This window comes from Dermacentor variabilis, chromosome 7 (genome assembly GCF_050947875.1).
Source record: "Dermacentor variabilis isolate Ectoservices chromosome 7, ASM5094787v1, whole genome shotgun sequence".
Taxonomy (NCBI): domain Eukaryota; kingdom Metazoa; phylum Arthropoda; class Arachnida; order Ixodida; family Ixodidae; genus Dermacentor; species Dermacentor variabilis.
Window position 1 is genome coordinate 177,120,508 of NC_134574.1, and position 14,036 is coordinate 177,134,543.

A 14,036-nucleotide genomic window follows, 5' to 3' on the forward strand; every position below is an offset into this window, starting at 1 on the left:
GGGCAGCCAGCGGCGGAGGGGTAAACCGAAACTGGACCGCACTCAGCAATGCCGGCATGTCTGGAGACAAACGAATACGACGCGCACTAAAATACCTCCTCTGTAGTGCCTAGGCAGAGTCATATATTCAAGGAGCAAAAGCCACTAGAAACGGCTGGCGATTCCTCAAATGAACGTCTCGTTCCTCTCGCCCCCTTCTTCCGCGCAACGCCGTTGCGGTGACTCTCGCCGCTACCGTCCACTCTGCCCTCACCGTTCTGTGTGCCGCTGCCGCGGCACTGCCGTGGTGCCGGCGGCGGGCGCTCCTAGTTGCCTCGCGCGTGATCCACGGCTCTCCGCTCCTCCGTCTCCACGTCGCGTGGCAGTACGGCTATCAGCCGTGTCTCTCGCTTCCCCGTTTGTGGGGCGCTTACCTCAGTGGCATTTTTCCCCTCTGGCAGTGCTTGCGCCTGGCTGTCCTTCTCCCGCCTCTACTCTTGCCCTATACTTCCCCTTACCTGTTGCAGTGTCGTTGCTGTGACTCGAAAGACAGTTGAAGCATTTCGTCCCCTTAATTCTACCCCCACCCCAACCTTGTGCGGCCACATTGAGGCCTGTCTGTGAGTGAATGAGTGTGTGATAGCTACACAATATCCCTCCTCTCCACCCGTTTCCTCATCCCGCCTCAGAAGAAACATTAAATGATAATTGCTAATCTCCCGCCCCCCCCCTCTACGCGGAGGTAACCCACTATAACATGGCGCGATGACGCGTCGCCAGAGCGCCGGCTCAATAGCGGCGGATCGCGGTGTATGTTGTCCAATCCGAAACGCAGAACCGCCTCCGTTCGGCACTGCGTGTTCTGTGCTGTCGCCATAGAGAAAGGAATAGAACAAGAGCGGACACTCGGCGAAAATTGGAAACAGGAAACACGTCACGCTATGGTATTAACATCGACGAATTGGGGCCGCGAGCATCGAAAAAAAGAAGAATGTGAAATGAGATTAACAGAAATTGTTTTATTTTTTTTTTTATTCTTTCCCGGAAAAAAATTAAATATATCTGCGTATAAATTAAATTAAACTTTGCGGCTTACTTCCGTTGCCTAGCGACAGGCGAACCGGCGAATGACGAGATGTTTGCGTCATTCGGCAGACACCGCCGAAGCGAGAGCGACCGGCCGCGCATCTGAGCGTTGAACTGTTCGGGCACCGTCTGCCTGTTTTTCTATTTTGGGATTTAGCCTGGTTTGGTGGCCTCCCGGCGAATTATTGCGTTCTTTCGGAACTTCGACATGGCAGCACTGCACTATTGGACTACGTCAAGGTGAGAAACTTTGTTCGACAGTCTGCGACGCACTTCAAGCAATTAGGCTTACTGCCTGGCACCTAGGCTAGACTTGTGACGCAGTTAACGAAAAACAGCGTGGCCGTCGTGGAGCAGTTAATTTGAATTAATGAATCGTACTGAGAGATGTTTGCGACGCTTCCTATAAGCTCCAATATTATTTTAACTAATTTCGGTAGTTTTGGCGCTTTCTCTGACTGCCAACATTATTGAAACTAATTTCATTACTTTTTGGGCTACCTTTCGAGCGCAGTGGGCGCGCCTGGCGCTGTGACTCGGTTAGCGAAAATCAGCTCGGCCGTGGCCGGTGCGCGGTTTCGCGCTTTAATGCACTGACAAGTTCATGGCGCTTTTCTTTCTCTGACGCCCAACATTGTTGAAGATTATTTTCGGTACTTTTATGTTATGAGGCCCGCTCGCCGCGCCTGTTGTGACGCAGCGAAAAGCAGCTCGGCCGTGGTGACAAAGTTAGTTTGGCGGGTACTCAACCTTACCGCGACAAGTTTGTGGCAATTTTTATGTCCCCGCAACTATTTAGGCCTTCTTTCGGTACCCACGCTTGTCGAAAACGCGATGAGCAATCGTCAAGAGCGATAACACGGGAGTGCGTTGCTTGCGCCTGCAGAACGCACAAGAGATACGCCAAGGAGCTCGAACGCCAGGAACTATAGTAACTCGAAAATTCTGCCTTCTGAACGGCACCCACGCATTTTGTCTTGAGTGCGAGTAGAAGGAATTCTGCGAGCGTCCAGCGTGCTCTGGTTGAGAGCCTGTGTTGTGGCCACCTCTGTGTATTCGTAGCGTACTATCGCGTCGGTTGTAGCCAAGTTCGCGAAAAGCGCCGTTGCCCGCGCATTCGTGCTATTAAAGTGCAGGAAATAAGTATTGGGAAGAGGTGAATGCTTGGAATTCGAATGTGTTTGTGGTATTTACGGTATTGCTTGGGATGGGGAGTCGGGTATTTTCTACGCCGTGTGTGTAAACACGAGCTGCTTTTGTTTGTAATGCCGCCCACTCACCACTTTCGCACGCTTCGCCTCTATATACATTATTCTTGCATGTTAATACCAAAATAACGCTTGTTAATTTTTTCAGCTCACGTCGTCTGGTGGAGCTTCCTGCGGAAACTACTGCTGCTTACCTGGTGCCAACGTTGGATGAATGCACAAAAAGCCCGCGACGAGCATATACAAAGAATAAAATAAACGTTAATTTTTCGTGATTTCACAAGGTGTCTTGCGTCTTTATGAAATTGCACGAAGCACACATTCATTGGAGGCTTGTGAAGATCGTACGCAATCAATTTTACTTAATAAAATGATTTGCAAATAAAAAAAATTGCCGACGATTACGTTACTTCCTAATGCGAAATTTGAGCGCAGCAAATAAGCTGTTTCACCTTTTCGATAGATTGAGGCAAAGAAATCTAGCAACACAAGTATGCGCTATCACAGAATTTCTTTTTTATTTTTCACACGTATTCCTTTAACAAAGACTCCACTAACAGTTCTTGACAGTCAGGAAGGAAGCTTTGTGGTCGGAGAAATACTGATATATGTTCGACTTGGTACACCAATGCTTGATTCTCAAAGACGAGATGTATACAAGTGCCTCGCGAGGTTGTCACAGCCGTGGGACGCGTTACGAGCGAGAGGAACGGGATGTTCTCCCGCATAAGTGTTAGGAAATTGCTGTTTGTCTTTATGTCAAGCCGCCACCGATCTGGCTCTCTGATTGCCACCGCACAGGGCGAACGGCAGCGGCAATTTCGGCTCGGGCGGTGCACATATACAGATCCGCCGCCACCGATCTGGCTCTCTGATTGCCACCGCACAGGGGTTGCATTGGAGGAGGAGCGAAGAAAGGAACTAAGTTCGAGCCGGCGCTTTGACAACCGGAGACTCGCAGGAAGAGGGGGGAGGGGGGCGGCGTGTACACCCAGCGGCAAACGATGGGGGCAGAAGCGCGCGCAGCAAGCGGACAACACGATAAAGGGAGGAGGGAAGAGATAGCAGCGACTGACTGATGCCGCTGACGCCGATAGTGAGTCAACCCCAGCTGCGGAGTTGGTTTCAGGGACAACGAATAACCGGCGCGTCGGCAACTGAAGAGCACCCTATCCGCCACACAAGAACAGGGGGGGGGGGACCCTTTCCTCCTCTTTCTGCATGGCGGCGACGGTGTTCTATGCAGTCACGTTATCTTGACTCTCTAGCGGCGTCAGCGGCATCCAGCGGTATCAGTCGATCGCTGCTAGCGCTGGGGGGATGAAAGGGGGGCGGAGCTGGTTACGAGGCCGACGACGACGCCGACGCGAAACCCAGGAACGGACGCCAAAGAGCTGCGCTCTAATATGTAATAAATAAAAAATAAATATCTAAATAAATATTCGCTGCAAAAGCAAAAAAAAAAAAAACGGAGCCGGCATGACACGCACCAGCTAGTATTCAAAACGCGCGCGCACAAAACCGAAACCGGAAGTGTGCTTCAGGTTTTAACATCCACGGCTTGGTGCGCTGCAGTCAATTCGGCCGCTGGGCTCTATGGGAGTGTCCGCTCTTGTTGCATTCCTTTCCCTATGCTGTCGCTGTGATAGCGCCGACAGGCGCCGTTCAGTGTCGGTTATCAGAAGCGGATAAGCAACCGCCAACGCGTATCAGAAGCACGCGCTGTTCCGAATAAACCATTCTCTGTTCCGGAGCTGCTTGGTCTACTTGCTCGTCACGCTGCGCGTCTGCGCGCGTCACCATCCGCGCAGCACACAACACATGGCGACAAAGGTGGGATCGACGCGAGTGGCTTCCCGGGACCGCGGCGGCTGCTGACAACAAGCGGGGCAGGCAACCAGGCCAGGGCTGCGGAACCTCGAAGAAACGGCCAACATGCTAAAGGTGGGAAGAATTGGTTGTTTCGACGAGAAGGCCGGAAGTTTTGACTCGTACGTGAAACGGTTCGAGTTGTATGTGGAGGCAAATGAAGTAGCCGACGGCAAGAAATTAGCCGTATTCTTGACGGTCGTAGGACCGAAATCGTACGAAATACTGAAAAACCTGCTCGTACCCCATGCGCCGTCCAGTAAAACGTACGATGAGGCAAAAGCGGTTCTGAAGAACCATTACAGCCCCCAGAAAGCCATCATAGCGGAAAGATGCAGATTCAACAACCGCGTACAGTTTGAAAAAGAAAGCGTAACGAAATTCATACTCCAGCTGAAGAACTTAGCCAGAAGTTGCGCAGTCGGTGATTTTCCTGACCAAGCCTTGAGGGACAATCTCTTAGCGAGGCTGCAATGCACGGACACCCAGTGGGAGGTGTTTGCGGCAGACGCCGGGGTTCTGACCTCTGAAGGGGCTTGCAAAAATTGCTCTGAACCGTGAAATGGCATCGAAGCAGTCGCAACAAATTAAGTCGGACGAAGCAGGTCGTCAGGCGGACCTGATAGCTGAAAGCAGGCAATCAGGATAGCTATAGGGGCTTGTTGGTAAGGCATATCTTATTTTAGGACAACAGAAAGGCACATCTACACAGCGCTAACTAAGCAGATACATCCATTGAACATTTTTTTACAATTACTCAGGTTTTATTTATCGTCTACGCTTATCGAAAACAAAGGTACCCTATATCTGCAGAAACAGGGAGTATGTATAGGTTCTTGCCTAGCACCAGTGCTAAGTGTTCTGCTTTTAGCCAAACTGGACAGCGACCTGTCAGAGCGCCTTCACGGATCTAAGGTTGTAACAGTTTTTAGATATGTTGACGACTGCTTAGTTCTTATTGACTGTACATCCGCTTGTTTTACTTATGAATGTGCTCCCGTTTTTATCGCTATTTGTAAATGTCTTAATCCACTATAAGTGACCTTTGAAATGGCATGTGACGGGAGGATTAAATTCCTTGACATTAAGTTTGTGCTCACCGATAACAAAACCTGGTGGTGTTACGAACCTAGGGCAAGTAAGCGACTTTTACAATTTCATTCCGCGCATACAAAGCTTGCGAAGAGGGGAATCGTGAAGATGTGTTTCAGCGAAGCAGTGAAGAAATCATACGAACACCTAATGCACGATAGCTTCGGACGGCAAGCCTCGCGTTTAAGCTGCGCTGGTTACCCGAGACACGTGCTTGTGTCAGTTGCAGAAGGACTGCTTAACAAGGCACAGCAAAGCAGTTCGGAGCAGGTGCATGGTTCAAGCACTGACATGAACAAAAGAAAGGTTGCTGTCATCCCCTACATACACGGTTTCCCCCATAGAATAAAGAAGATTGCTGGAAGGAGCGGCATCAACGTTGTATGTTCGGCGCCTAATAAATTGGTCAGCTAGTGCAAAAACACAAGGCCAGAAAGAATCGCACGTACCGCATGCGGAAAAGAACATAAAAACAAATTCATCGTTTGCATCGCGGGTGTGGTGTACCACATTCCATTCGGGTGTGGACGATCCTACATTGGTCAAACAGGCAGATGCATAAATGACAGGCTACGAGAAAAAAATAACAAAGTAAACAACTTGGCCGATGACGGCTTTCTTTCCATCCATTGCCAGAGATGCAAATGTAAACCTAGATTTGAAAAAACCGTTATCATGAGTAAAAGCAGGTGTGAGATCACGTGCTTGATAATAGAAGCTAGACACAACATTCGGCGATGCATGCGTCACTAAACCTTCCAGTTCATTATCCTCAAAAGAGCTCAATTATCTTTGTTCGCGCTGAACGTGTACATGCCTGTGAATATGCGAGTGAAGAAACTGCTTACGAGTGGTTCACAGTATATATATATAATTTTTAAATTTTTACCGAGATTTTACACGTGCCGTATGACGGTTCGAGGGTGTATATATAGTGACGAGAACGGGAAATAAATCTGTTGTTGAAAGTTAGCGGCTTTCTGTTGTCCTTGTTCAGCTTGCGCTACAACAAAATAAGAAAGCAGGCCATTAGGCAAGCTCTCAGGCCAACAACGACCCGTTACAGAGAACGGCAGGCGAGGAGTCGGGACAGGACCGATAGCATGTTTCCTATGTGGAAAACAATCGGAAAGAACGGGTCGATACCGCAGGTACAAGTACCACAACTGTGGCACGCAAGGTCATCTCAGGACGATGTGCAGGCGGGCAACTGAACCACGCAAAGACATTTGTTGGATGGACGACTCCACGGAAGAATCGGAAAACGATTTCCAGATTTGTAGTATCGCCAGCTATAAGTCGGCGTATTTTGTTACCGTGGGTGTGGAGGGCCACAACGTGACCATGCAAATAGACACGGGCGCCTCATTGGCGGCGATGCCAAAGGCATTGTATCAGCAGAACTGGGCGCACCTGCCCCTGGAGGCGGTGGCTGATTCGTTAAGAACGTGCACGGGCGAGCTTGTCCCAGTTCTTGGTGTGGTCGACGTGCAAGTCAAATACAACAGACTTGCGTCCTTCCCCTGATAGTAGTCTATGATGCAGGAAAGCAGTGGTCGTGCCTATTGGGAAGAAAGTGGCTCAGTCGACTAAGGGTAAATTGGAACGAAGTCACTAGTGTCATAGGGGAAGCAGACATGGTAACTGAGATGAAAAAGAAATTTGCACCTGTTTTTTCCAAGCAGTTAGGACCAATTTCCGGGATCAAAGCGCACATACTAATAAAACCGGACAGCAAACACGTGTTCTGCAGAGCATGTAAGGTACCTTTCGCTCTTGGTGAACCAGTGGGAAATAAGCTGGATACTTGGGAGGAAGCCGGCGTCGTGAAGCGGGTAACAAGGAGCGAGTGGGCAACAACCTTGGTCGCTGTGCCAAAAGACGGAGGGGCGGATGTCCGGTTGTGTGGTGACTATAAGCTCACAGTGAACCCCGTGCTGAAAACAGAGCATTACCCGCTTCCACTACCAGAAGACTTGTTCGCAGTTTTAGAGGACTTGAGTGTTTTTTGCGTTTTGGATCTAGCCTCTGCATACCAGCAAGTAGAGCTATGCGAAGACTCCAAGTTACTCTTGACGATAAACACACATAAAGGCTCTTACAATACCAGCGTCTGCCCTTTGGCATTGCAAGCGCTCCGGCGGTATTTCAGTCGCTTATGGACAGAATTCTCAGCGGTATTCTTCATGTAGGATGCTACATTTAAGACGTAATCATTGGGGGTACCACCAGGTCGGAATGTCGAGAGCGGCTAGAACAAGTACTCCAGCGGTTTCAGACCCACAATGTAACGCTTCAAGAGAAAAAATGCAAGTTTTTTTCAAAGGGCAGTTCGGTACCTGGGCCACCGTATATCGGCAGCCGCAATCTAGCTTTTGGGATCAAAAGTTAAAGCAATTATGGCTGCGCCAGAACCCTCAAGTGCAAGGGAATTTAAATCATTCTTGGGCATGGTTACCTTTTATTCCAAGTTCCTGTAGAACTTGGCGACCGTGGCAGCACCGCTGCACGCTCTTTTAAAGAAAGGCCTGCGGTGGCACTGGTTCAAAGAATGCGCTGCTGCTTTCCACAAAACAAAGAAGCTGCTCACGTCAAGCCCAGTACTCTGCTACTACAACCCAAAGCGGCCGCTAGTACTCAGTTGCGATGCATCCCAGTACGGACTGGGCGCAGTGATTTCGCATGTGCAACCAAACGGGGACGAAAGGCCCACGGCGCTTGTCTCTCGAACATTATCGGCAGCGGAGCGCGCGAACTCGCAAATTGATAGATAACCGTTGGCCGTAATATATGGGTTGAAGTTTCATCAATATCTGTACTGCCGTCTTTTTGCGCTTTTCACGGACCACCAGCCGTTGCTCGGCATTACGGGTGCCTGCAAGCCGATACCAACTTTGGCCGCTGCGTGCATGCAACGATGGGCGCTTATCTTGGCGGGATATAGTTAGGAGCTTAGGTATCAGGAAGGGTCCCGAATGAAAGTGCCTGATGAGCTATCGAGAGTGCTACTTCCAAGTCAAGCAAAGGATGAAGAGGCCGCCTGTTTGGTAGTTTCTGAAACGGCGCCTCTGTCGGCCAGAGATGTCGCCAAGGCTACCATACAGGACAAAGTGTTGTGCAAGGTTGCGGAACTTACTCTTAGTGGATGGCCGCTGCAAGTAAAAGCCGAGCTACGGCCATACCACACCAGATGAATAGAACTATCGCAAGAGCAAGGATGCGTGACATGGGGTAGCAGGGTCGTTGCTCCACTCAAACTGCAAGAATATGTGTTGGCATTACTGTATGCTCAGCACCCTGGAACAGTCCGAATGAAGATGTTCGCTCGCGGCCTAGTGTGGTGGCCTGGGCTTGACGCGGCCATTGAAACTGTCGTGAAAAGTTGCAAATACTGCCAGGCAACGCAGAGTAGCGCTCCCCGCGCCTATTTGGCACCCTGGCCAGTTCCCGCTCGCTGCTGGCAAATAGTGCACGTGGATTTTTTCGAATGCGAAGGCGCTTCATTCTTTTTGTGTCGACTCTTATTCGAATTGGATTGATGTCTGTCACATGAAAACGACAGCGACCTTGAACGCCATTGAACAGCTTCGTACCCTCTTTGCTGCATACGGGTTGCCAGAACATCTAGTGTCAGATAATGACTCCCAGTTTGCGGCGCGAGAGTTCAACGATTTTCTCCAGTCATGGGGAGTGCGTCACATGTGTAGCCCACCTTATCACCCGCAGTCTAATGGAGCAGCTGAGAGGTATGTGCATGCAATAAAAAAAAAAACCTTGCGTAAGCAACTACTCCATGATAGCGCTTCCGGCATCCAGAGAACGCTACGAGAACGCCTAGACCATTTTTTGCCTGCCTATCGGACAACTCCATGCGCAGTAATGGGCCGGTCACCAGTCGAACTGATTCTAAAAAGGGCGCCGCGCACTAAGCTCTCGCTGCTAAAGCCATCATTTCAAGAAGACATGCTAAAGGGGCCAACAAACGTCCAATGCTCAACACGACCGAGGTCGCTCTCCATGGTGCTTCTTCACGGAAGGGGACCGCGTCTACGTTAAAGCTGTCAGAGGGAAGAAAATAGCGTGGACTTAAGGCCGAATAGTGAAGGTCATTAGCCCTGTGACGTACTTGGTGGACACGATGAGCAAAGTGCATTTCGTTCACGTTGATCATCTGCGTCTAGCCACTTATTCCTAGCACGCAGATACGTCTACCCCATCCCAGCCAGCCATTCCAGAGCACCAGCCATACGCGGGCCCCCAGACAGTCCCGGCGGGTATGCCCGGGAGCACGACGGGTGTGCCCCAGTGGGACCAGCTCATGGAGAGAAACCGTCAGCCAATGGGTCAACGAAAGCATCTTCAAATAAATCCTGAGGATGAGGCAACCGTTCAGCCTACGACCTCCACACCAGCACGGCCCCATGCCAGGCACCCATCCAGCCCACGTCATCCGAGTCCCCTGCTGTACCACGTAGAAGTTCACGACTGCGGCACCAACCTGTTCGTTACGAGTCGGAGGACTTTCGCAAATGAACTTGTGGGGGAAGGAATGTGATAGCGCCGACAGGCGTCGTTCAGTGTCGGTTATCAGAAGCGGATAAGCAACCGCCAGCTTGTATAAGAAGCACGCGCTGTTTCGAATAAACCATTCTCTGTTCAGGAGCTCGTTGGCCTGCTTGCTCGTCACGCTGCGCGCCTGCACGCGTCATCATCCGCGCAGTACATAACAGTTGCCTGTTGTTGAAATAAGGAAGCAGCTGCGCTCAAACATCGCATTATCAAGAAGCGTAATCGTTGGCTAATTTTTTTTCTTGCGACACTCCAGGCGCATTTCTGCCGTCGCCGTCGAGGTTCCGTATGAGCGAAAGCGTGTGAGGGTAAGCCTGCGAACGCGGCTCAATCTCGCGTGCACGAGCGAGGTGGTGGTGGTGGTAACTTTATTGCACACAGGGGAGTTGCGGACACGCAGGTCCTTGGGCTCCCACACGGCCCCACTGCACTCAAACGTTCATGTCCCGGAGGCTCATGACGCTGGCAGCCCGGCCTGTGGCGATGGCTTGCTTGGCCGGGTCCTCGGAGCGCAGTAGGGTCTCCTAAGTAGTAGGGTGCTCCAGGCCCCGCGGTGGAGGATCCGCCGGGCAGAGGAAAAGGATGCGATCGAGAGTGGTTTTGGGGTGGTGGCAGAGGGTACAGGAGGGGTCGGTGTGGACGTGGTGATAGCGCGAGCGTATATAAGGGGAGGGTAAGGAGGTGCTTGGAGCCGCCTCCAGAGTGTCTGGTGATACATGGAGCTCATATGGGTGCCTGCCCACTCTGGGAGTCCAGGAAACGAGGCTGCAAACGCTTTAGCCCGAGGTTCTCTCAACCGGGCACCGGTGGCCTCCGATCCAGGGTTCTCACGGGAGCGCATGCATTCATTCAGTGAACTGACGCAAGCCTGCAAAGCCGAGCGTCGGCAATACCCCCCACCCCCTCCCTCCCTCACTCGCGAGCGAGGCACGCCGCCCAGATGCATGCCCTCTCCTGTGGCGCGCGTGGCAGGGTGGTCAGATGAGGGAGGAGGGGCGTTCTTCTCCGGCGGCTCTATGGCCGCTCCGCACAGAGTGGAGACAACCGTGGCGTCTACTACGGCGTTGGCCATGCGAATCACGGACGCAGTAGTCGACGCCTTTGGCGGACGCCGTAAGGACGCATTGCGGGCGCTCGTGTGTCTTGAAAGCGATCATCGGTGCGGCCAAAGTGCGCTCCAGCGCGGGCCTCATCTTCAAAGTTATCTGCGATGTTTGCAGAGTGCGCGTAGTGCCGGTAGCTTCGTGTGCGCTGTGATTCCGACGTTTCGTTCTCGTTGAAGCGACAGGTGCACGGAGGTCAATTGGCTCGCGGTTGCAGCCGCGATTGCTAACTCCAGCGTTTTCACAGACAGTTTTCGTTATCATCGAGCGAGATGTGTTCATGTTTACGTGTGCGCGCGTGACACCGTGCTGGTTAATTTAGTTAAAACACGTTGACTGGCTAGTTGGTTCGAATCCATGACAGAATATGTAAGCGCGACTTGACAAGGACGTACAAAGAAGCGGACACACAAAGACAGCGCTGTCTATGTGTTTGTGTCTTTCTACGTACTCGTTGAGTCACGCTTACATACTATATTATTGTTAATTTAGTTAGTAAGCGAATGTTTACATGTATCTACGGCCGATAAAACTGCTGTCCTTACTTGGTACAACTATCTACTAATTCGCTATCGCAATCGCTGTTTCGCATTTCGAGCGGAACTCCGAATTTTTTCATTCGAGCCTTCAGTGATTTCACAAGAATCTTTATTTCGAGTGCGCTAGTCTAAAGACAAGAGCAATAAGAAATAGTTTTGCTCTAGGGCCACTGAACCGCAGCTAGGACAAAATTTGTTGTATATCGTTGACAAGGCAAATCCTGTATTGACTGACGGAAACAAAGTACTAAATTAGCGAGCGTTGCCGTTCGGCATTTGTGGATAAAACATACTTGAGATTTCGAAAGCGCAATGACAGTTGGGGACAAGCCAGTGGACACACACCAGCTCTGACTTCAACACAGGATTTATTAGAAACAGGTGCACATACTTATAGGCATGCATGTCGCAATCATGTGGAAGCCGATGCTATGCACGTAGTACAGCGCGATAGAAAAAGAATAGTTATTTTCATAATAAAGCGAGCGGAGATGTTCATGCACTTGTCATTTAAACTCTCTATTTTCGCTGCTTCAATATTCAGCCCAGTGTTTGACTACATACGTGCCTGTGTACGCGACAGATTATTTCTAAAACAACGGCTCTAAACCAGACGTGTTGCAATGCAGAGCCATGGTTGCTGTGTTATCTTCATCTGTCGTCTAGACAGCGTCCAGTCTGGCCTATGTGTAGAATATTCCACATGACATTTCGTACACTGCACGATATCTGCAGTTAACAAAGCGCGTTATGTGACGTTTGCCACAGCCAAGTTATCGGCAGGGTTTATTATAATTATACATAGTTTATCTAACTTGCAGGAGGCGGGAAAGGCTTTTCGCTAAACATGACAGAGCTTTATTTTAAGCGCATAGATGACAGCAAGGTGAACCTTTAGATACATTGACCACTACGTGGTTATTGTTAAGTGCCACAATGAATCTAACAAGTCCAGTGCTCTTAACTTTAAACACATTCAAATATTGTGTGAAGCCTCTCGCCCGAACCCATAAACTACCTTCCGCAGAGGGCAGGCTATGGTACCTTGACATTGTTTTTACATTTAATCCTGACGAATTATGCTGACAGTACACGTCCCGCGAGAACAAACAGCCTCCGAGTTTTGCCTTTCGTCCTTTTCCAAGCTTGTCAAAAGGGAGCATCATTAGCCTATGTTTCATGCGCATAGGTAGTCATGTAGCCATTGAATGATGGAACGCTTCCTACGCCAATCTACTGGTCTCTGAGATGCGGGGTATCCCGTTAAAATTTCAATGGCTCAGCCCTTTATTTTTTTTTTTTCTTGTAAGCGCGCATACATCGCGGTCGCCGTACGTGACCGCAAGATATTTACTGTTCCTTACCTACGCAATATTTTTCCCAACTTAAAAGAAATATAGACAAACGTGGTAATGGCAAGGTTGCCTTTTCCGCTCAGCGCAGTGTTCACAACCAACTAGCCCAACAGTCAGCCGCGCTAAGGATAAACGACGAATGCTCGAGCGTGCGGTAAAACTTGACGCCTTAATTAGGTTTGTCTGCAGGTAGACCTATTCGATTACGCCAGCATTGCAAAAGCAGTGCGTGTGAATGATGTGTATAAACGTTAAAGTGAAGGAACAAGTTCACCCTGTGATAACTAAGTTACTTTATAACATTTCGATATATCTCTTTCTCAGACAGAAACAAAGTTTTAAAAGCAGAATGTTTGGCTTCTGGGACTCTCGTACTGAACTCATCTTTATTTAATATAAGGAGCTAAATTCAAATTCTGCTTTCTCGAAACATTAGAGCTGAACTGGATTTAAACGAAACAACTTTCATAAAAATGGGTCCGTCAGTTGATTAATGGGGGCCGTCCTCACGTTTCCCGTGTACCTGATTGGAGAAATAAGAAGTGGAGATATCTGCGAACCTTTATTTGTTCTAGGCTCTGGTGAGCCACTAGGTTTGCACGTCCTTGTTACCCCGTCGCCACAAACCCGCAAGGTTAGCAGAGCCGTTTCAAACAATCACCGGCCTGTGGTGACGTGTTCTGCTACCTTCCTTCGCGGCAGAACAGATAGCGAGCACGCAAGAAATTGACGATTAGCACAGTGTCCTCTTACCTTGGCCTCGACTGGCTCCATTTCTGTAGCACAGGACGCGGTCGGCGCTGCCAGAGCCTCGTTTGTCACATGGGGCTTAGGGCTTTCTACGTAGTGCGGAACTAGAAAAAGAAAGCGTAGGAAACATGACGCTAAAAAACAAAAAAGAGAAGGCACAATGAGAAATTGATCTCGATAAGCTTCGCAGGGATGGACGTATAACACGATCCATAAGACGCGCTTTTTGCTGCACAGATGGCAGTGACGTACGACGTAGTATGAACAATATCAACGCTAGGCGAACAGCCTGGATCTAACATTAACGCAAAAGGACTTGTCTTCGACAAGACCAAGTTGTCTTGTCGAAACGTTGGCTTCATGCCATGTTCCGACACTGTTGATCGCTTCAACTATCTCTCTTGCTGTGCCCTTGTATAGATACTATGATTTATCAAACGCACAACTGCGCTGACATCGCCACCGATGAACCTATTTGAATGAAAT

General features: G+C 49.8%; 1 protein-coding gene across 3 annotated transcripts in view; it reads right to left on the reverse strand.

The window, feature by feature from the left end:
* Window positions 1-14,036, reverse strand: part of LOC142588541 (uncharacterized) — a 206,306-nt gene that overhangs the window by 34,885 nt on the left and 157,385 nt on the right. For all 3 annotated transcript variants that reach the window (XM_075700383.1, XM_075700381.1, XM_075700382.1), the window contains one exon: window positions 13,554-13,654. In XM_075700383.1, coding sequence (XP_075556498.1) covers window positions 13,554-13,654 — 101 coding nt within the window. The remainder of the gene's footprint in view (window positions 1-13,553; window positions 13,655-14,036) is intronic.